Source organism: Notolabrus celidotus, chromosome 6 (genome assembly GCF_009762535.1).
Source record: "Notolabrus celidotus isolate fNotCel1 chromosome 6, fNotCel1.pri, whole genome shotgun sequence".
Taxonomy (NCBI): domain Eukaryota; kingdom Metazoa; phylum Chordata; class Actinopteri; order Labriformes; family Labridae; genus Notolabrus; species Notolabrus celidotus.
The window spans coordinates 37,541,468-37,564,811 of record NC_048277.1 but is presented as its reverse complement, the minus strand read 5'-3'; the positions used below and the strand labels follow the sequence as shown (position 1 = coordinate 37,564,811).

Genomic DNA, 23,344 nt, shown 5'->3' with positions numbered 1-23,344 from the left:
CTACAGAAACATTTTGTCTGCCAATTTTAAAGAAATATGCAACCAAACTGATTGGGAGATCCTTCTTCATGCAGCAAGATAATGACCTCAAACACACTGCAAAAACAACAAAGGAGTTCATCAGGGGCAAGAAGTGGAAGCTTTTAGACTGGCCAAGTCAATCTCCAGACTTAAACCCTATAGAGCATGCATTTGACCTGCTAAAGAGGAGACTGAAGGGAGTAACCCCCCAAAACAAACAACAACTGAAAGAGGCTGCAGTGAAAGCCTGGAAAAGCATCACAAAAGAAGAATGCAAAAGTTTGGTGATGTCAATGGATCACAGGCTTGATGCAGTTATTGCAAGCACAGGATTAAGTCAACAAAATATTAAGTCTTATTCACTTTAATGTATTTTAAGTGTATCTGTTCCAATAGTTTTGCTCACCTAAAAATGTGGTGATCCTTTACAAATAATGCTATCTTCTAAGTTGTGTATCAGATCCAGATGTAAATACCTGGAAATAAAAGATGAAATGTTGATCTCTTGTCTCATGTTCATCTTTTGGTGTCAAACCCAAATGTTTCCAGTCTACAGCAAAAATAAGGGAATTGACCTCACTGTTCCAATACTTTCGGAGGGGACTGTATATTGTTCCCTCTGACTTGTTTTCATTGAAGCCCTGAAAAACCTCAGAATCATCAGAGAATTTCATCCTGATGCCATTTTCAAATTGTTGAAATTCTGTAAGAGAGTGGAACTTTGCAATCAGTCTCAAACTGACCTGAGAGTTTCCAGGTTACAGTTTGGATCCTTTAGTCCAGCAGAGAGCAGGTCCACTCCTGAATCCTTCAGGTCGTTGTTACTCAGGTCCAGCTCTCTCAGACTGGAGGACTGTGAGCTGAGGACTGAGGACAGAGCTTCACAGCTTCTCTCTGAGAGGTTACATCCACTCAGCCTGAAGAAGATGATGAGAACAAACAAAGGTTTCAGTTGTCATGAACAGAATGAATTCTATTTCAAATGTCTCACTCATGAACTCACACAGCTTTGTTGGAGGCTTTGATCACTGGCAGCAGCCTCAGAAGAGCCTCCTCTGAAGCAGAGAACTTCTTCAGGTCAAACACGTCCAGATCTTCCTCTGAGGACAGTAAGATGAAGACCAGAGCTGACCACTGAGCAGGAGACAGTTTCTTTCTGGAGAGACGTCCTGATCTCAGGGACTCTTGGATCTCCTCCACTAGAGAACCATCATTCAGTTCATTCAGACAGTGGAACAGGTTGATGCTTCTCTCTGCAGACAGATCCTCACTGATCTTCTTCTTGATGTACTCGACTGTTTCCTGATTGGTCTGTGAGCTACTTCCTGTCTGTGTCAGCAGACCTCTCAGGAGAGTCTGATTGGTCTGCAGTGAAAGACCCAGGAGGAAGCGCAGGAACAAGTCCAGGTGTCCGTTTGGACTCTGTAAGGCCTGGTCCACAGCACTCTGATGGAGACGGTTCAGTTCAGGTTTGTCTCTTGAGACCTTAGAGATCAGGGACGTTGGTTGTTCTTCTGGTTGTTCTTGTTCCATCAGGTTGAGTCCAGACTTGGTGAAGGTCAGATGGACATGAAGAGCAGCCAGAAACTCCTGAACACTCAGGTGGATGAAGCAGAACACCTGGTCCTGGTACAGTCCTCTCTCCTCTCTGAAGATCTGTGTGAACACTCCTGAGTACACTGAGGCTTCCTTGATCTTGATGCCACACTCTGTCAGGTCGGACTCATAGAAGATCAGGTTCCCTTTCTGCAGCTGATCAAAAGCCAGTTTTCCCAGAGACTGGATCATCTCCCTGCTCTCTGGACTCCAGAGTGGATCAGTCTCAGATCCTCCATCGTACTTGATGATCTTCAGTTTGGACTGGACCACCAGGAAGTGGATGTACATCTCAGTCAGGGTCCTGGGCAGCTCTCCTCCCTCTCTGGTCTTCAGCACATCCTCCAGAACTGTAGCAGTGATCCAGCAGAAGACCGGGATGTGGCACATGATGTGGAGGCTTCGGGATTTCTTAATGTGGGAGATGACTCTGCTGGCCTGCTCCTGGTCTCTGAACCTCTTCCTGAAGTACTCCTCCTTCTGAGGGTCAGTGAACCCTCTGACCTCTGTCACCATGTCAACACACTCAGGAGGGATCTGATTGGCTGCTGCAGGTCTTGTGGTGATCCAGAGGCGAGCAGAGGGGAGCAGGTTCCCCCTGATGAGGTTTGTCAGCAGCACATCCACTGAGGTGGACTTTCTAACATCAGTCAGGATCTGATTGTTGTGGAAGTCCAGAGGAAGTCGACACTCATCCAGACCGTCAAAGATGAACAGAACCTGGAACTCTTCAAACCTGCAGAGTCCTGCTTCTCTGGTCTGAGTAAAGAAGTGATGAACAAGTTCCACCAAGCTGAACTTTCTCTCTCTCAGCACATTCAGCTCTCTGAAAGTGAAGGGGAATGTGAACTGGATGTCCTGGTGGTCTTTGTCTTCAGCCCAGTCCAGAGTGAACTTCTGTGTTAAGACTGTTTTCCCGATGCCAGCCACTCCCTTTGTCAGCACTGCTCTGATTGGTTGATCTCTTCCAGGTGGGCCTTTAAAGATGTCTTCTTGTCTGATGGTGGTCTCTGGTCTGTGTGGGGTCCTGGATGCTGCTTCAATCTGTCTGACCTCATGTTCATCATTGAGCCCTCCAGTCCCTCCCTCTGTGATGTAGAGCTCTGTGTAGATCTGGTTCAGGAGGGTTGGGTTTCCTGCTTTAGCGATCCCCTCAAACACACACTGGAACTTCTCCTTCAGGTCAGACTTCAGTTTACGTCTGCACTCTGCAGCAACAGTTCCTGAAAGAACCAAAGAGAAATGTGATGAATGATCTGAAGCTACAATCAGTCTGATGAATTTACACTTTCAGACATCAGGATGGATTTGATTTTCCTCCTCTCTGAAATCTCTTCATCAGCTGTGAACAGTTTCTCACAGCTCATAGATGTGATCCAAATGTGTGCATCATATTAACAGCAGAGTTTGAAATGTAAACCTCTCCCATGTTGTCTCCATTTCCTCTCTCCATCATGTTCAATGTGTTCAAATCCTCTTACTGCTCTGCAGACAGTCAGCCAGCTCCTCCTGCTTCATTCTCCTCAGGAAGTGCAGAGTGATCTCCAGAAAGGCCTCTCTGCTCCTCCTCTGCTCTTCATCCTCATCCTCCCTCGGACTCTCTAAGCATTCTGGGTAATCTGGACTCAGAGCTCTCTGGATCTTCTTCAGCTCGGTCTTTACAAAACTGATGATGTTCTCCTGGAGCAGCTGGAACAAAATAGAACATCAGATCATCTGTGACAGACAGAGAGCCTGCTGGTCTGCAGAGTCCAGCATGGAGACTGGATCACAATGCTGCTTCAGGATTTAGTCTGTGGATCCTGCCCTATTACCCCTCTAGAACACTACGCTCCCAGCATGCAGGCCTGCTCATCGTACCTAAAGTCTCTAAAAGTAGTATGGGAGGTAGAGCCTTCAGTTATCAGGCCCCTCTCCTTTGGAATCATCTACCAGTCAGGGTCCGGGAGGCAGACACCCTCTCTACTTTTAAGAGTAGGCTTCAAACTTTCCTTTTTGATAAAGCTTATAGTTAGAGCTGGATCAGGCTTGGACCAGGTCTTAGTTATGCTGCTATAGGCTTAGACTGACACACTGGGATCCTGTCTTTCCCTCTCTCTCCTCTCTCTGCCTGTCTCTCACTTTAACTCTTCCTGTCCCATTAAAGTTACTAACCATAGACCTTTCTGGAGTCCCTGAGCTCCCTTGTCTCGTAGGTTCCTCTGGATCTCTGCTGCTGTGGACGTGCCAGACTCCAGCTGCTACAACTACTACTATCCGTCTCCCCACTATCATCTCTCTCTCTCTTCATCTCCCTCTATCCCTCTCTCCAACACGGTCTCAGCAGATGTGTGTCTAACATGAGTCTGGTCCTGCTGGAGGTTTCTGCCTGTTAAAGGAACTTTGTCCTTGCCACTGTAACTTGCTAAATGCTGCAAAGTGCTAAATTCCTGCCATCAGGAAACAGAAACATCCAAACAGAATGAGTGTGTGCTCTGATTCTCAGGAGGAGCTGTGTTTGTACATTTACTCACCATCAATATGGAGTCCAGCTGTGTTTGATGCTGCTGGGCAGACTGACCAATGGGAGCCTCTGATCTCTGAACTCTGTGGAACAAATAGAACATCATGTAGTGTATATAATATAATGACACACAGTGTTGGTGTGATAGATTCTATGTAGTGGATCCTGGTAGAAACACTGCTGGATCCTCCTACAAACACAGGACACACATGAAGATACTACATGCTGAGTACAGTTATCTCTGCCTCCAATCCTGTTTACTGCTGTTGATCCTGATAGAAACACAACGAGGGACAAATGTTCACCTTCACAGAGAAAACACCGACCACAGTTACAAATGTTTCACACACAACAACAGGAAGTTCACTTTGAGAGGCTTACCGCTCATCAGCACTCATCGCTCCAGACTTGAAGTCAATAGGTCTGTCCATAGACCAGTCACTCTTGAAGGACACACAGCTGGGTCCAGATCCAGGAGAGTCTGGTCTCTGAAGTGGGACTCTGACAGAATCACAAACACTGATGAACAAACATGAACTCAGAAAATCTTCCAGGTTTGAGTGCTGCTGAAATTTACTACAAACTTTTCTAATGTTTGATTCTGATAAAAACTCTGTGATCGATTATTACCTTAGACCATCAGACTGACGTCCATCTTTGAAGTCATAATATTCAGGCATAGACCGGTCACTCTTTAAGGACACACAGCTGGGTCCGGGTCCAGGTCCAGGTCCAGGTCCAGGTCTCTGAGCTTCATGTTCCTCACACAGAATACTTTTAGAGGGAGGGGCTCCCTCCTCTCTGTCCTCACACTGATCCATAGCAGAGCCTCCACCTTCACACAAACACAACAACATGTTCATCATTACAACCACAGACTGTAGAATAAACGGACGTAGTCTCCGTGACGTCCCCCATCTGTTCCTGAAGCGCTGTTTTGAAGCCGATCGTTGGCGGGTGCCATATTGGAAATGCTGAACTCAACCTAACTGTCGAGCTAGTGTGAGGTAAAGAGGCGGACCTTTAGCCTTTACACTAACAGCTACAGGGTGACCGTCTGTCAATCAAGTCAGGCATGCCCTTATTTGGGCAAAGCTCGTTAGTGTAATATCTTTATAAATACTCAGTTATAGAATAATTCACCCCGTACAGTGTGTGCTGAGAGAGAAATGAGATATTCAGACCTAAACTGTTTTTTGAACCAGGCTGTAAACATGTTTATTTCTGCTGTAAAGATCGTCTTCTTTGAATGGGTGTGTATGTGGTTTCCTGTGTTTCTGCAGCCAGCCTCTAGTGGACGCTCGAGGAACTGCAGTTTTTACCACCCCCACATGGTCTTTATATTTTAAGACCTGAGGTTTCCGCTCGATTACAACAAGCTTTACACCACAGCAGGGGCGCCGCCAGGGATTTTGGGCCCCATGACAACATATCACATTGGACCCCATCACCAAAGGCCACAAGACCCCTGTGCAACTGCTGTAACCACATCTCCAGGATCCAATCGACCCAGACGTGACATTAAAACAGACTAAATCCCTCAATGCTTCAACCTGCCCAGCATCCAAAACAGACTATAGGCTGTAGCTTATGTAGCTTAGCTATAGCTTTGTTTTTAGAGGCTTTAGTAATAGTACAGATAGAGAGAGAAAGAAGAGATTCACACAGACCCCCTTCAATAATGCTAATTGACATGCTGCGTTGCTCACCTTCTTGTTCATGGGGTTGGGGGGAGTTGTGGGGAGACAGGTCACCTGCTGACATATCAGCTGCTGAGTCTGGTAGGGAGGGCGGGGAAACCCATTTAGTATAATTAGCTACAACGTAGTTCATCTCATTGTGGACATCAAACTAGCAAACAGGTTGATTTGAACCACTCAAAGACTATACCAACCTTTCCTGGAGAAGAACTGGGTGACATACTGTCGCCCTTTCTTCTCTCTCTCCTTTCTTTCCCTCCTTTTCTGGGACCCAGACTTTGTCTTTCCAGACCTTTTAGCTGCCTTTCTGTGCACTGTGCAACTTCTGTCTGACTGCAGCACAGCTGATTAGAGCGAGTCAGGCTGGGCTGGACCATTTCATGCTGATACAGGGGGGGGGGGGGGGGGGGGGGGGGGGGGGGGGGGCACATTAATTTGCCCAAATAAAGTAGAGATCTCTGATATACATTTTATGAAGACAACGGGACCGTTTTTTAAATTGCCTTATTTTGAATAATGTTTTTATTTATTTCTTTTTATTTCTTATTATTTTCGGGCCCCCTGTCAGTCATGGGCCCTTAGAATCTTTCTAACGTTTCCCCCCTATACGGCGCCACTGCACCACAGAGACACACACTGCTCTCTGACACAGTGTCATTCCTGCTTCTACCACCAGATGGAGCCACACTCATTATAGTCTCTGTGAGGGGCGCTCACTCTGACTACTTGTGTGTGTGTGTGTGTGTGTGTGTGTGTGTGTGTGTGCTCAGTATTCTTGTCTTTTTTCCCTCTCCCTTTTCATGGCTTATGATATTAGTGGTTACTCCTTTGGGGTCACTTTAAGACCCCCCCCCCCCCCCCCCCCCCCCCCCAGTTAACACTCTGTTTCCACAGCTCTACCTGCTTCAAAGTGTGTTAACACTCTGTTTCCACAGCTCTACCTGCTTCAAAGTGTGTTAACACTCTGTTTCCACAGCTCTACCTGCTTCAAAGTGTGTTAACACTCTGTTTCCACAGCTCTACCTGCTTCAAAGTGTGTTAACACTCTGTTTTCTAAAGTCCTAAACCTGTAGGATCGATGGCTGTAGCTGTGACTTGAGGCAAGATGAAGAAATGTAAATAATAGAACTCCTGCAGGCCACCGCCAGTCGAAGTTAAGCTACTTCAATGATTAACATTTCATTTCCGGTTTCACAATAAAAGTCCCCTCATGTAACGTAGTCCCAAAAACTTTACTTTGAAAGGGCAATAACAGGAAGCAGCCTGTTGTCAGGTGTAGTAACTTCACACTTTGAATAAAGTACCTGTAGATGCCTCTAAATATTTAGCCTCTAAATGAATGAGCACACTTTCTTCCAAATGTCCATTCTATTCAAAATGAAAAGTCTCTCCCAAATATAACATTTCTTATTGATAGAAATAACAGGAGTTGGTTGTGTTAATAAAGACATAGAAACACAAACATATGTGCTGGTGTCCCAGTTTCAAAATAGAAGTAGACAGTCATGAAATTTGGATTTCCCTTCTACAATACAACATCTTCAGATCAAACATATCTCGACGAGGAAACAGAGCTCGATACAACACCGGATGCTCCCTTGGGCGGTGCCGAAGTGGGACAGGATGTAACCCTTTATGTGTCGCATGAAGCTACTTTTCATAGAGTTAACATTACAGCACAGATTATTTATAGCATATCCATGTCCTCAAAATACATATATTTTGCCCTAGAGAGGAATGCATTTTACTCCATATTCATACTTTCTTGTTTATTCTGTACTTTGCTATTCTGATTAGTTGATTCAATCGGATCATTTCTTAATTTACAGACTTACAGTTTGTTAACGACTGATCCCAAAGCTCTCCCAACAGAATCAACAAGACACCCATTTCCAACCTACTAGGTCATATATCATCAAGAAAGAAAATGAAATATTTATATGTCCCAAAATAGTCTAAATCAGCTATTTTTGCCATTATTTATTTATTTTTTGTCAAATCAGGTAACACTACCACTGGTTCCACTTTCTTACAGGTGAGGAGTTATAACTTTCCTGGTTTTTACATTAAATGCAATTGAATTATTAATTACACTGTTGCAACGATGTGTTTTTCTCATTAACAGTGTCATAACAAAATAAGGAGTTTGATTTTGTCCCTTTCTTACATGTTATGTATGTCAAAGTGTATAGAAACTGTATACAGAACATTAAGAAATGAAGAGAGGATTCTTTGAACTGAATGGTTCACATTTTGTTTTGATGAATCCATATTTTTAAGATTCAGTTACTGATAAAGATTATCAGAATGAGCCAGAACTTATGGTGGCTCCGGGCCACATCTGGCCACACCCTTTTTGCTATCTGGGTATGTTAGCCTGTGGCCCCGTTAGCCTCTGCTACATCTGCTAAGTGCGTCTCCCCTCTGTAGAACTGGCATAAAAGGACTTCAACACATTCAGACCCCCCTGGCTCTAGAAGGCACAGACCGGGAACACAGTCCTACCTTGTACTGATCCACGCGCAGCTTCACAGGTGGGGATAAACAGGGGAAAGGGCGAGGAACGGGAGAGACCTGAACCAGACTTCTCCCTCTTCAGCAGAAAACAGAAGTGAAACTGAACTCTGTGCTCCCTATGAGGGGCACGCAGTGGCGATTCTAGGACTTCTTTTCAGGGCGGGGGCAATAGGGGGCCAATGCTATATTTTAGGGGGCACCCAATTGCCTTGTGTTTGAATTGTGCTCTACAAATAAACTTCCTTGTATTTATATCATATGTTTACATTATAAGGCCAAACACATGACAAACATGAACACATGTTAAATTAACTATAGGAGTAGAACAACAAGGAATCCACTGCTTCAATAATAGAAAAGTATGCAGCACCAAATGTGTAAAAGTAAGATAGAAAGCCTTTATATTTTCTTGTCTGTCCAAAAGATCTGGAGAGGTGTTGGGCCTCAAATATGAAGTGCAGCCCCTGATGTTACCAAAGGCAGGGATTTATGTACAGAAATAGAATAAAGGTCACTTAAAGTCATGGTATCGTCGACACTGTTGAACACACAATTCTTTCAAAAAGTTACAAAATTAATTGTGGGGTTCCCCAGGGTTTAATTTTAGGCCCAACTCTTTTTAATTTTTATATGTTACCCCTCGGAAGTGTCATCAGGAGGCAACTTTCATAGCTATGCAGATGACACACAGCTCTATATCGCCGTGTCTCCTGATGACCCAGGAACAATTGACACACTTTTTAACTGTGTTTTAGATATTAAGTCATGGATGGCAGAGAACTTTTTACAGCTCAACCAGGACAAAACTCAGGTTTTAGTCATTGGTACTTGTAGCGACTACTAGGAGCCAAAAGCCGCTGAGAGGCTGACGCTGGGCCCAGTTACTGCCAGACGCGCTAAAGCAAAAACACTAATGCACAAAAATAAGTTTAACCTTTTATTATCAAAAAAGGATGATAAACTCATGATAAAGTGTACAAACAAAAATAGGAAAAGTAAGTGATAAATAAGCGTTCATTAAGCGAAAAACAAGCGTAAAGCAAGCGTAAAGCAAGCGTAAAGCAAGCGGTCAACAAAAAGTACGGAGACCCAGCTGTCCCCCTCTCTCCACCTCTCCAACAATGGGACACAGGTGGCCTAAATTAACCTTGGTATCCCCGCCCCTAACACATGACCCATAAATAACCTAATTAACTAATCCCACAATAAACTATATTGTAAACAAACACCATAAATAACACCACAAAAAGTATACAAACAATATCCTACCCTAAACCTCAAAATAACATAATATAAACACTTGAAGTCCCTTCATGGCTCCAACAGTACTGGACCTCAGAGAGAGAAACTGAACACCAAACTCCAAGCACTGGATCTAAAACCATGTGAGCAGGTAAAGAACCTGGGTGTGATCTTTGACTCACACCTCAGTTTTGTCTGTGTATGTTTGTGTGTGTGTGTGTGTGTGTGTGTGTGTGTGTGTGTGTGGTGTGTGTGTCGTGTTTGTGTGTGTGTGTGTGTGTCGTGTTTGTGTATGTGTGTGGTGTGTGTTTGTGTGTGTGTGTGTGTGTGTGTGTGTAGTGTGTGTGTCGTGTTTGTGTGTGTGTGTGTGTGTGTGTGTGTGTGTAGTGTGTGTGTCGTGTTTGTGTGTGTGTGTGGTGTGTGTTTGTGTGTGTGGTGTGTGTGTGTGTATGTGTATGTGTGTGGTGTGTGTGTGGTGTGTGTTTGTGTGTGTGTGTGTGTGTGTGTGTGTGTGTGTAGTGTGTGTGTCGTGTTTGTGTGTGTGTGTGGTGTGTGTTTGTGTGTGTGGTGTGTGTGTGTGTATGTGTATGTGTGTGGTGTGTGTGTGTGTGTGGTGTTTGTGTGTGTGTGTGTGTGTGTGTGTGTGTGTGTGTGTGTGTGTGTAGAGAGGAGGAGACTCTCCCTGCTACACAGATCACACACACACTGAGGAACCATAAGACCCAAACCCAAACCCAGGATACAGAGGTTCAGTGAAGGAGGTTCTGAAGGTGTGGAGGTGGATCAGAGAGTCAGAGGAGACTCTGTAGAAGGACAGAGTGCCAGCAGGACAGTCCACATACACTGCTACTCTGTGAGAGTCAGAGGACCAGGAGAGAGGGAGGTCTGTTCCTCTCTTATTGTGACGGACATAGTAACCTTTATCAGAGCAGATCAGACTCCAGGACTGATCATTAAATCCAAACAGACAGTCATCTCTGCCTCCTTTCCTTCTGATTCCTCTGTAAATCACTGATATATCAACCAATCCTCTCCACTCGACCTCCCAGTAACAGCGACCAGTCAGACCATCTCTACACAGCAGCTGACGACAGGAGTCAAATCTGTCTGGATGATCAGGATATGACTGATCCTCTCTCTCACGTGTCACCTTCCTGTTGTCTTCAGACAGTCTGAGCCGTCTGTTTGCTGTGTTTGAGTCCAGAGTGAGTTCACAGACATCTGATGGAGAGACAAAGACACAACACAGCAGCAGTTTATCATCAGACACACCTGAAGGCTTTATTCTTTGTTAGCTGACAGTCTGCTGTTTGGTCCTCATGAGTCAAACTGATTCCACACTTACACTTCTTCAGTCCAGGTTTTAACCACTGCTCTCCACCATGGTCCACCCTGGAGGAAGAAACACAGTCAGAGTGATGTTCAGTCCAACATGAGTCCTACCTGCTGTTCAACATGAAGCAGTGTTCCTCAGTTTGTCCCTGTGACAGAGAAACAGGCTGAATCTTTGGATCCAGAAAGTCCAGATTCTGCTTCTCATGTCCTCTTTGAAATCAGTAAAGAGGATTCCTGCTGAACCTTTGTTCTGTCACTTTAAAGAAGTGGTCTCTTTGTATGTGTCAGGAGTAAAAATCAATCATCCTAAACATCCTGTCTTATGGTTTCAGAGTGATGAAGACAGCTGGAGAACAATCATCAACATTCAGATCATTTCCACATGTCCTCCATGATGTCTCAGAGTCCCTGCTGAAACAAACAGCAGGTAGCAGCATGTATATGAAGCTGATGGTGACTGACAGGTCTGCTGCTGGTCTCCCTGAATGGAGCTGTGTCAGTAAACCAGTATATCTGGGCTGATGAAGCTCAATGAATACTGTTTGATCTCAGTGTTTAACCCAGTTCTGCAGCCAGTACTTTGAATCCATGTTTCTAACATCTGTAACTTCCTTAGTTCTGTTCCTGCTGAGATTCACTTCAATCTATCCTCTTCTTCTTCAGAGAGCAGACTCTGTACAGACCCCTGTGGACAGAAGAGTGTGTGTGTGTGTGTGTGTGTGTGTGTGTGTGTGTGTGTGTGTGTGTGTGTGTGTGTGTGTGTGTGTGTGTGTGTGTGTGTGTCATTGAGTGAGTGAGGGTCTGATTCAGGCCCAATCACTGCACTTAAAGGAATAAAGAAAACAAGATGTTTTTAGTGAATGAGGTGTTTTCTTCTGCACATTCAGTGTTTGAGTTCTTGTTGTCTGTTATACCTCAGTGTTTTCAGTCTGCAGAGAGGATCCTTCAGTCCAGCAGACAGAAGCTTTACTTCTGAGTCTCCTGGATGGTTGTAGCTCAGGTCCAGCTCTCTCAGGTGGGAGGGGTTGGAGCTCAGAGCTGAGGCCAGAGAGGCACAGCCTTCCTCTGTGATCAGACATCCTGACAGACTGGATTTAGAAAGTAAATCATGCAGTTATTAAACATATAATGATTAATACTATTTATAACAACCATAAGCATCATGAGCATGAAACCTGACCTGAGAGTTTCCAGGTTACAGTTTGGATCCTTTAGTCCAGAAGATAGCAGGTCCACTCCTGAATCCTGCAGGTTGTTGTTACTCAGGTCCAGCTCTCTCAGACTGGAGGACTGTGAGCTGAGGACTGAGGACAGAGCTTCACAGCTTCTCTCTGAGAGGTTACATCCAGTAAACCTGAAAGACGTGAAAATTAGACAAAAATGCTCTCATTAAAAGGACATGGATAGCAAAGATTGTATTATTCCCACTCTTATTTATTACTCAACAAATGATTATTTTCTCCTTGATGCAGTTTTCTATGACCGCTTATTGTTAGTCAACATTAAGTAGAGTTTGACTAAATCTGTTGTTCCCTCTGACTTGTTTTCATTGAAGCCCTGAAAAACCTCAGAATCATGAGAATTTCATCCTGATGCCATTTTCAAATTGTTCAAATCCTGTAAGAGAGTGGAACTTTACAATCAGTCTCAAACTGACCTGAGAGTTTCCAGGTTACAGTTTGGACTCTTTAGTCCAGAAGATAGCAGGTCCACTCCTGAATCCTTCAGCTTGTTGTTACTCAGGTCCAGCTCTCTCAGACTGGAGGACTGTGAGCTGAGGACTGAGGACAGAGCTTCACAGCTTCTCTCTGAGAGGTTACATCCACTCAGCCTGAAGAAGATGATGAGAACAAACAAAGGTTTCAGTTGTCATGAACAGAATGAATTCTATTTCAAATGTCTCACTCATGAACTCACACAGCTTTGTTGGAGGCTTTGATCACTGGCAGCAGCCTCAGAAGAGCCTCCTCTGAAGCAGAGAACTTCTTCAGGTCAAACACGTCCAGATCTTTCTCTGAGGACAGTAAGATGAAGACCAGAGCTGACCACTGAGCAGGAGACAGTTTCTCTGTGGAGAGACGTCCTGATCTCAGGGACTGTTGGATCTCCTCCACTAGAGAACGATCATTCAGTTCATTCAGACAGTGGAACAGGTTGATGCTTCTCTCTGCAGACAGATCCTCACTGATCTTCTTCTTGATGTACTCGACTGTTTCCTGATTGGTCTGTGAGCTACTTCCTGTCTGTGTCAGCAGACCTCTCAGGAGAGTCTGATTGGTCTGCAGTGAAAGACCCAGGAGGAAGCGCAGGAACAAGTCCAGGTGTCCGTTTGGACTCTGTAAGGCCTGGTCCACAGCACTCTGATGGAGACGGTTCAGTTCAGGTTTGTCTCTTGAGACCTTAGAGATCCGGGACTTTGGTTGTTCTTCTGGTTGTTCTTGTTCCATCAGGTTGAGTCCAGACCTGGTGAAGGTCAGATGGACATGAAGAGCAGCCAGAAACTCCTGAACGCTCAGGTGGATGAAGCAGAACACCTGGTCCTGGTACAGTCCTCTCTCCTCTCTGAAGATCTGTGTGAACACTCCTGAGTACACTGAGGCTTCCTTGATCTTGATGCCACACTCTGTCAGGTCAGACTCATAGAAGATCAGGTTCCCTTTCTGCAGCTGATCAAAAGCCAGTTTTCCCAGAGACTGGATCATCTCCCTGCTCTCTGGACTCCAGAGTGGATCAGTCTCAGATCCTCCATCGTACTTGATGCTCTTCAGTTTGGACTGGACCACCAGGAAGTGGATGTACATCTCAGTCAGGGTCCTGGGCAGCTCTCCTCTCTCTCTGGTCTTCAGCACATCCTCCAGAACTGTAGCAGTGATCCAGCAGAAGACCGGGATGTGGCACATGATGTGGAGGCTTCGGGATGTCTTGATGTGGGAGATGACTCTGCTGGCCTGCTCCTGGTCTCTGAACCTCTTCCTGAAGTACTCCTCCTTCTGAGGGTCAGTGAACCCTCTGACCTCTGTCACCATGTCAACACACCATGGAGGGATCTGATTGGCTGCTGCAGGTCTTGTGGTGATCCAGAGGTGAGCAGAGGGGAGCAGGTTCCCCCTGATGAGGTTTGTCAGCAGCACATCCACTGAGGTGGACTTTCTAACATCAGTCAGGACCTGATTGTTGTTGAAGTCCAGAGGAAGCCGACACTCATCCAGACCGTCAAAGATGAAGAGAACCTGGAACTCTTCAAACCTGCAGAGTCCTGCTTCTCTGGTCTGAGTAAAGAAGTGATGAACAAGTTCCACCAAGCTGAACTTTCTCTCTCTCAGCACATTCAGCTCTCTGAAAGTGAAGGGGAATGTGAACTGGATGTCCTGGTGGGCTTTGTCTTCAGCCCAGTCCAGAGTGAACTTCTGTGTTAAGACGGTTTTCCCGATGCCAGCCACTCCCTTTGTCAGCACTGCTCTGATTGGTCGATCTCTTCCAGGTGAGCCTTTAAAGATGTCTTCTTGTCTGATGGTGGTCTCTGGTCTGTGTGGGGTCCTGGATGCTGCTTCAATCTGTCTGACCTCATGTTCCTCATTGACCCCTCCAGTCCCTCCCTCTGTGATGTAGAGCTCTGTGTAGATCTGGTTCAGGAGGGTTGGGTTTCCTGCTTTAGCGATCCCCTCAAACACACACTGGAACTTCTCCTTCAGGTCAGACTTCAGTTTACGTCTGCACTCTGCAGCAGGACCAGTTCCTGAAAGAACCAAAGAGAAATGTGATGAATGATCTGAAGCTACAATCAGTCTGATGAATTTACACTTTCAGACATCAGGATGGATTTGATTTTCCTCCTCTCTGAAATCTCTTCATCAGCTGTGAACAGTTTCTCACAGCTCATAGATGTGATCCAAATGTGTGCATCATATTAACAGCAGAGTTTGAAATGTAAACCTCTCCCATGTAGTGTCTGTAAGGTAGTAACCTAAAAAGGCCACCAGGTGTCCCTGTACAGCTGTTTATCGCAGTGAGATTAAGCAATCCCTGCTGTATTGTTCTTTCTTTTGTCCCTCCTGTGACACCGTAGTTGAGAGATTGCTTGGTTTTGAAACGGACGTGATGTTTGGTGTTAGAGAAGTTGCTTTTGTGGTTTTGGATTAAATGTGCTGGTCTAATCCACATCCGGAACCCGGCGTCCAGTGTTCCTGCGCTGCAACCCACTGGGCATACAATGACAGCCTCTGCTCTCCCGCCACAATTTAACACCTATGGCCCCATTCTCTGCACATTCTCTGTCCAGACCGACAACAACCCCTCAAGTATGTAATGATCTCAGCAAAGCTGGATGCTACAGGCCAGCGGTGGGTGTCTCGCCTGTCTGCGTTTGATTTTGACATTGAATATAAGAGGGGTCTGTGTAACATGAATACGGATGCACTCTCTAATCTGTCCTGCCAGGAAGTCACCCAGGTACTGCAAACTTGTCCTCAGCTGGTGAGATCTAGTGAGCAAGGGCATGGGGAGACACCAACTGCCCCAGATCTGACAGGCATGCCAGGTGAGAGTGCTGCTATAGTTGGTACACCTGAACCAGGCTTGTGCCAGGAGTCCAGTGAGCCCTATGGTGATGTAGGGACAGAATCACTTCCGGCCATGACTAAACAGGAGATCCATGCAGGGCAGAAAGGAGATCCTGTCGTGGGCCCAGTCTTACACTTCAAAAGCCAGAACCACAAGCCAAGTTGCAGTGAGAGGACTGTGGGTTGGCCTGAAGTACGCCTGCTCTTAAAGGCTAGTGATAAGAGATGGTATCATGTACCGCTGCATTAAAGACGCTCAGAGAGGTGCTGTGGAACAACTATTACTGCCAGAGAAGCTGCGAACATCAGTAAAAACTGCTCTTCATGATGACTCAGGACACTTGGGATTTGAAAGAACCCTGCAAATGATAAAGGAGAGATTTTACTGGCCAAAAATGTTCCAGGAAATTAAAGCCTGGTGTGAGCAGTGTGAGAGGTGTTGCCTCAGAAAGACCCCTACGGGCCTCAGGGCACAGTGGCCAAAGTGCTGTGGAAAAACTTCTTCTGCCGGTTTGGTTTCCCTGTAAAATTGCATGCCGACCAGGGGCGAAATTTTGAAAGTGCTGTTGGGAAGGAGCTGTGTAAATGTGCTGGCATCACTAAGACCCACACCACTCCCTACTACCCCCAGGGCAATGTGACACCTGAGAGGTTCAATCAGACACTCTTAAACATGCTGGGGACATTGGAGCCGCACTTGAAGCCTCACTGGCATGAGCATGTGGATGCTATGACCCATGCATACAACTGCACACAGCACGATTCGACAGGGCATACACCATACTACCTGATGTTTGGTAGGTACCCAGGGCTCCCAGTTGACCTGATCTTTGGACTCTCTACCAAAATGAGCCCTGTGAGTACAGTGATTATGTTCAAACTCTGCATGACTGTTTGTCACATGTGTATGCCCAGGCCAACCAGATGTCTAGGCATGCCAAAGGACAACAAAAATAATACTATGACAAGAAAACAAAAGGTCAAGTATTCAGTCCAGGGGATAGAGTACTGGTCAAATTGTGCCACATGGAGGGAAGGGAGAAACTTGGAGATAAATGGGAGTCTCGCCCATACCTGGTGGTGAAAAGACAACCTGGTCTTTCTGTGTATGTCGTACGACCAGAGGGAAGTGATGATCTGACAGGAGAATTATGGCCAAGCTACCATCTTTGATGAACATTTCTTTTCTATATATACTCTGGTTGAAATTCTTGTACTGTACACCTTCTTGTTTGCCGCTGTAACTCCATGAATTTCCCCGTTGTGGGACGATTAAATCTTATCTTATAAAGAGAGAGTGGTCCACCGCAACCTTCTGACACAATGCATGTTTCTCCCAGTGGAGCGGGTTGACAACGCTATGAGAGAAGAGGTTGACTCTGATTTAGATGCAAAGGAGGAAGACACTGAGGGCCTGATCTACTAAGATCCCAAATAACGAGCGCTAATTTGCGTGTGCAAATAATAATTTTGCACGTGTTATTTCTGGGCGTGTTGCGGGTGATCTACTAAGACTGCGTGCGCAAATGATAACGAGTGCAAAAGTGGTGCGGACCGCCCTATTTTACGAGGATTTTGCGTGTGCTATCGGCTGTCACCATGGAGAGTTTGAGAGAACAGAGTGGCCTTAAGTGATAAATGAAGTTTGAAGCCATGGAGTTGGAGGTCTTTGTGGAGGAGGGAAATAAACACAGACATCTCAGCGTTAGAAACGCGATTTGGGAGGCCATCTGTGAAAAGGTGAATGATGTGAGAAAAAACAGAAGATCTGCCGATGAAATAAACACATCTACTCCACTCCAAAACGCAATCAGTGTTTTGATGGAGTTTAGAGAGCGATTTGATGAGGCTTAAGGCTGATTTATACTTCTGCGTCGCCCCTACGCAGCAGGGTCTGACGCGGACGTGAGCACCACATACTTGTGCGTCGATGTGTCCGTGTCGCGCAGTAATTCTCCGCCGAAACGCCTGAGGGCAGTGTGGTCTCTCTGATAGCCGGTCTCCTGCTTCCGGCCCGCTACGATCTCTGTTTACTTTTCCACATCGATTCAGAGCGTGTTATGCTAATCTACAGCTGATACATGTTGCTGTTTATCATACAGACATGATTACATGAAGAATAGAGAGGAGGAGATGAAATACACGGCCGATGTGCGGCCGATGTCCGGAATCCCGGAAGTGCTGTGAATGCGGGAAAGACAAAGCCGCCGAGCGGACCAATCACAGAGCTTGCGGTCCGCGTCGGCTCTACGCGGAGTTACATTTTGGAGGAGGTGCACGTCAGCTACGTGCGTAGGCCTCTGCGTAGGTACGGGAGCTACGCAGACCTACGGCGTAGGCTACGCCGTCAGTTCGACGCAGAAGTATAAATCAGCCTTTAGTCTGCCACTCTTGCTCTAGAAAAGTTAGGCGTCACTTGGATGAAGACAGTGGCCTCACTGTCCCAGGGAGCAACTTTCGGATGAACGTTTTTAATGCCTGATATCATCATCCAGCAACTGTCCCAAAGATTCACCAGCTTAAATGGAACTGGGAGCATGTTTGAGTCAATTCACCCCAACACACTGCTGCAAGCACGAGATGAGGAGTTACACCAAGCTGCCTGGCGCAGCTCAGTGAGCGCTCATTCTCCAAGTTAAAACTAACTAAGAACCCCTTGATGAGCACGATGGGACAGGAGAGACTGAGTGGACATGTCATGTTATCTATTGAGAATGACAGATCAAAGAAAATGGACATACAGTGCATCGTGGACAAGTCCGCGGAGCTTAAGGCTCGTCCAGACAGTGGTGAGTAGGCCGAGTACTTCATATTGATTTTTTGTTTGTATGTGAACATGTGGGCCGCTGTGCCAATTTGACTAAACTTTACAGCTGTTGATACAGTGACCTACTGTGCTCTCATTATATGAAAAAGTTAAAGTGGGTGTCAGAATGATGCGGTCGCTATCCGTGGTGCTGAACTGCTTTGAATTTGTGTTGTTTTTGTTTTTTTATTATTATTATTTTGTTCTCTTGGTTTGATTGACTAAAACATGTAGTAATGCTTGTAAGCCCTGCTTTTCAAGCATGTTGTAAAGCGATGTTATGATGAGCTTTACAGTGACCGCAGCCATGTGTGCATAACGCTGTGCCAGTTTGCACCTGTCTTTCAAACGTGCTAAATATAGACGCAAATACAGAGCTCGCTATCTGCTTCAGGGTTTGATAAATCACATTGCGTGTGCTAAATGATTATATTTGCATCTCCTCCTCCCAGTATTTTGCGCGTCCTGATGATCTGCATGTGTTCTGCATATTCATGAAGGCAAACATGCTAAATGGATAGCGCATGCTATTTTGCTCATTTGAAAGACACAATCCTCGGTGGTCCCGGTTAATACGTCAGCTTTGCGCGCGTTTTTATACATGCAACCCTTTAGTAGATCGGGCCCTGAGTCAGATGCAGCAGAAGTCTCTGAGGTGGAACTCGAAGCAAACGAAGTGGAGATAACTCAGTGTTTCTCTTCGCACTAAATCCCCACATTTTCCAAAAATAACACAACGCAGAGTCCCCGGGGAGTATAGAGAGGCAACAATGGCTGGAAGTGTAGAGAAGAAGGGTTACATCTCCATTTCCTCTCTCCATCATGTTCAATGTGTTCAAATCCTCTTACTGCTCTGCAGACAGTCAGCCAGCTCCTCCTGCTTCATTCTCCTCAGGAAGTGCAGAGTGATCTCCAGAAAGGCCTCTCTGCTCCTCCTCTGCTCTTCATCCTCATCCTCCCTCGGACTCTCTAAGCATTCTGGGTAATCTGGACTCAGAGCCCTCTGGATCTTCTTCAGCTCGGTCTTTACAAAACTGATGATGTTCTCCTGGAGCAGCTGGAACAAAATAGAACATCAGATCATCTGTGACAGACAGAGAGCCTGCTGGTCTGCAGAGTCCAGCATGGAGACTGGATCACAATGCTGCTTCAGGATTTAGTCTGTGGATCCTGCCCTATTACCCCTCTAGAACACTACGCTCCCAGCATGCAGGCCTGCTCATCGTACCTAAAGTCTCTAAAAGTAGTATGGGAGGTAGAGCCTTCAGTTATCAGGCCCCTCTCCTTTGGAATCATCTACCAGTCAGGGTCCGGGAGGCAGACACCCTCTCTACTTTTAAGAGTAGGCTTCAAACTTTCCTTTTTGATAAAGCTTATAGTTAGAGCTGGATCAGGCTTGGACCAGCTCTTAGTTACGCTGCTATAGGCTTAGACTGACACACTGGGATCCTGTCTTTCCCTCTCTCTCCTCTCTCTGCCTGTCTCCTACTTTAACTCTTCCTGTCCCATTAAAGTTACTAACCATAGACCTTTCTGGAGTCCCTGAGCTCCCTTGTCCCGTAGGTTCCTCTGGATCTCTGCTGCTGTGGACGTGCCAGACTCCAGCTGCTACAACTACTACTACTACTACTACTACAGCAGCTAAATGCTGCAAAGTGCTAAATTCCTGCGATCAGGAAACATCCAAACAGAATGAGTGTGTGCTCTGATTCTCAGGAGGAGCTGTGTTTGTACATTTACTCACCATCAATATGGAGTCCAGCTGTGTTTGATGCTGCTGGGCAGACTGACCAATGGGAGCCTCTGATCTCTGAACTCTGTGGAACAAATAGAACATCATGTAGTGTATATAATATAATGACACACAGTGTTGGTGTGATAGATTCTATGTAGTGGATCCTGGTAGAAACACTGCTGGATCCTCCTACAAACACAGGACACACATGAAGATACTACATGCTGAGTACAGTTATCTCTGCCTCCAATCCTGTTTACTGCTGTTGATCCTGATAGAAACACAACGAGGGACAAATGTTCACCTTCACAGAGAAAACACCGACCACAGTTACAAATGTTTCACACACAACAACAGGAAGTTCACTTTGAGAGGCTTACCGCTCATCAGCACTCATCGCTCCAGATTTGAAGTCATTACGTCTGTCCATAGACCAGTCACTCTTTAAGGTCACACAGCTGAGTCCAGATCCAGTAGAGTCTGGTCTCTGAAGTGGGACCCTGACAGAATCACAAACACTGATGAACAAACATGAACTGAGGGGCGGCAGTAGCTCAGTCCATAGGGACTTGGCTTGGGAACCGAAGGGCAGCCGGTTCGAGTCGCAGTATGGACGAAGTTTGGCAAGTGGACTGGTGGCTGGAGAGGTGCTGGTTCACTTGCCTGGGCACTGCCGAGGTGCCCTTGAGCAAGGCACCTAACCCCCAACTGCTCGGGGTGCGCTGGTTGACGGCAGTATCCTCACTATCTCTCCCTCAGCATGTTCACTGCATGTGTGTGCATTTGTATGTATATATGTAGGTGTAGCATGCCGAAAAAATAGCATGAGTGAAAAAATTTAATTTCCCCCCTGGGGATTAATAAAGTACCTTTCTTCTTCTTCTTAACTCTGAAAATCTTCCAGGTTTAAGTGCTGCTGAAATTTACTACAAACTTTTCTAATGTTTGATTCTGATAAAAACTCTGTGATCGATTATTACCTTAGACCATCAGACTGACGTCCATCTTTGAAGTCATCACGTATGCCCATAGACCGATCACTCTTTAAGGACACACATCTGGGTCTAGGTGCTGGTCTATGTCTCTTTTTGTTAAACTGTTTTTTATATATTTTTGGGGCTTTAACACCTTTATTGATAGAGGGTCAGTGGACAGTATAGCAAAGTGGGAGAGAGTGGGAAAATGACATGGGGGAAGGAGGCCGGAGGCTGGACTCGAACCCGGCCCTACCGCTTCATGGTCTCTTATCTTTGATAATGAAAGATTCGTAAACACCAGAAAAAGTTAAGACCTCTAAGTTCTGTAGAAAGTGTCTCTGAGTATTGTAGATAAAGATGGTTAAAGGGATTGTGTCAGAAATGTCCTTCAGGGGGACACTTTGACTTCTTTTAACCGTCCTGAGGACAGTTTGAAGACAACGGACACAAACCTTTAACCTTCTTACCTTTTATCAGCAGACTGACGGCCATCTTTGAAGTTAATGAATCCACGCTTAGACCGATCACTCTTGAAGGACACACAGCTGGGTCCAGGTCCAGGTCCAGGTCCAGATTCAGGTCCAGGTCCAGGTCCAGGTCCAGGTCCAGGTCTCTGAGCTTCATGTTCCTCACACAGAGTGCTCTTAGAGGGAGGGGCTCCCTCCTCTCCGTCCTCACACTGATCCATAGCAGAGCCTCCACCTTCACACAAACACAACAACATGTTCATCATTACAACCACAGACTGTAGAATAAACGGACGTAGTCTCCGTGACGTCCCCCATCTGTTCCTGAAGCGCTGTTTTGAAGATCGTTGGCGGGTGCCATATTGGAAATGCTGAACTCAACCCAACTTCATCCAAGTTAGTCTGCGGTAAAGAGGCGGACCTTTAGCCTTTACACTAACAGCTACAGGGTGACCGTCTGTCAATCAAGTCAGGCATGCCCTTATTTGGGCAAAGCTCGTTAGTGTAATATCTTTATAAATATTCAGTTATAGAATAATTCACCCCGTACAGTGTGTGCTGAGAGAGAAATGAGATATTCAGACCTAAACTGTTTTTTGAACCAGGCTGTAAACATGTTTATTTCTGCTGTAAAGATCGTCTTCTTTGAATGGGTGTGTATGTGGTTTCCTGTGTTTCTGCAGCCAGCCTCTAGTGGACGCTCGAGGAACTGCAGTTTTTACCACCTCCACATGGTCTTCATATTTTAAGACCTGAGGTTTCCGCTTGATTACAACAAGCTTTACACCACAGCAGGGGCGCCGCCAGGGATTTTGGGCCCCATGACAAAATATCACATTGGACCCCATCACCAAAGACCACAAGAACCCTGCGCAACTGCTGTAACCACATCTCCAGGATCCAATCGACCCAGACGTAACATTAAAATAGACTAAATCCCTCAATGCTTCAACCTGCCCAGCATCCAAAACAGACTATAGGCTGTAGCTTATGTAGCTTAGCTATAGCTTTGTTTTTAGAGGCTTTAGTAATAGTACAGATAGAGAGAGAAAGAAGAGATTCCCACAGACCCCCTTCAATAATGCTAATTGACATGCTGCGTTGCTCACCTTCTTGTTCATGGGGTTGGGGGGAGTTGTGGGGAGACAGGTCACCTGCTGACATATCAGCTGCTGAGTCTGGTAGGGAGGGCGGGGAAACCCATTTAGTATAATTAGCTACAACGTAGTTCATCTCATTGTGGACATCAAACTAGCAAACAGGTTGATTTGAACCACTCAAAGACTATACCAACCTTTCCTGGAGAAGAACTGGGTGACATACTGTCGCCCTTTCTTCTCTCTCTCCTTTCTTTCCCTCCTTTTCTGGGACCCAGACTTTGTCTTTCCAGACCTTTTAGCTGCCTTTCTGTGCACTGTGCAACTTCTGTCTGACTGCAGCACAGCTGATTAGAGCGAGTCAGGCTGGGCTGGACCATTTCATGCTGATACAGGGGGGGGGGGGGGGGGGGTTAACATGAATTTTCCCAAATAAAGTAGAGATCTCTGATATACATTTTATGAAGACAACGGGACCGTTTTTTAAATTGCCTTATTTTGAATAATGTTTTTATTTCTTTATTTTTATTTCTTATTATTTTCGGGCCCCCTGTCAGTCATGGGCCCTTAGAATCTTTCTAACGTTTCCCCCCTATACGGCGCCACTGCACCACAGAGACACACACTGCTCTCTGACACAGTGTCATTTCTGCTTCTACCACCAGATGGAGCCACACTCATTATAGTCTCTGTGAGGGGCGCTCACTCTGACTACTTGTGTGTGTTTGTGTGTGTGTGTGTGTGTGCTCAGTATTCTTGTCTTTTTTCCCTCTCCCTTTTCATGGCTTA

At 45.8% G+C, this 23,344-nt stretch overlaps 2 protein-coding genes across 2 annotated transcripts in view; both read right to left on the bottom strand.

The window, feature by feature from the left end:
- The window catches only part of LOC117814364 (NLR family CARD domain-containing protein 3-like), a 25,851-nt gene extending 3,249 nt beyond the window's left edge, over positions 1-22,602 (bottom strand). Inside the window, exons 1-8 of the mRNA XM_034685648.1 lie at positions 22,568-22,602; positions 21,459-21,693; positions 20,395-20,514; positions 20,024-20,096; positions 19,129-19,336; positions 12,832-14,650; positions 12,572-12,745; positions 12,095-12,268 (exon numbers count right to left, since the gene is read on the bottom strand). Coding sequence (XP_034541539.1) covers positions 12,095-12,268; positions 12,572-12,745; positions 12,832-14,650; positions 19,129-19,336; positions 20,024-20,096; positions 20,395-20,514; positions 21,459-21,679 — 2,789 coding nt within the window. The 5' untranslated portion in view covers positions 21,680-21,693; positions 22,568-22,602. The remainder of the gene's footprint in view (positions 1-12,094; positions 12,269-12,571; positions 12,746-12,831; positions 14,651-19,128; positions 19,337-20,023; positions 20,097-20,394; positions 20,515-21,458; positions 21,694-22,567) is intronic.
- LOC117814366 (NLR family CARD domain-containing protein 3-like) lies at positions 1,021-4,799 on the bottom strand. Its single transcript, XM_034685650.1, has 5 exons — positions 4,751-4,799; positions 4,502-4,621; positions 4,131-4,392; positions 3,099-3,306; positions 1,021-2,825 (listed from the first exon to the last, which is right to left on the bottom strand). Exons 3-5 carry the CDS (start codon positions 4,224-4,226, stop codon positions 1,021-1,023), a joined length of 2,109 nt encoding a protein of 702 aa, XP_034541541.1. The 5' UTR covers positions 4,227-4,392; positions 4,502-4,621; positions 4,751-4,799.
- Positions 22,603-23,344: the final 742 nt, after the last annotated feature.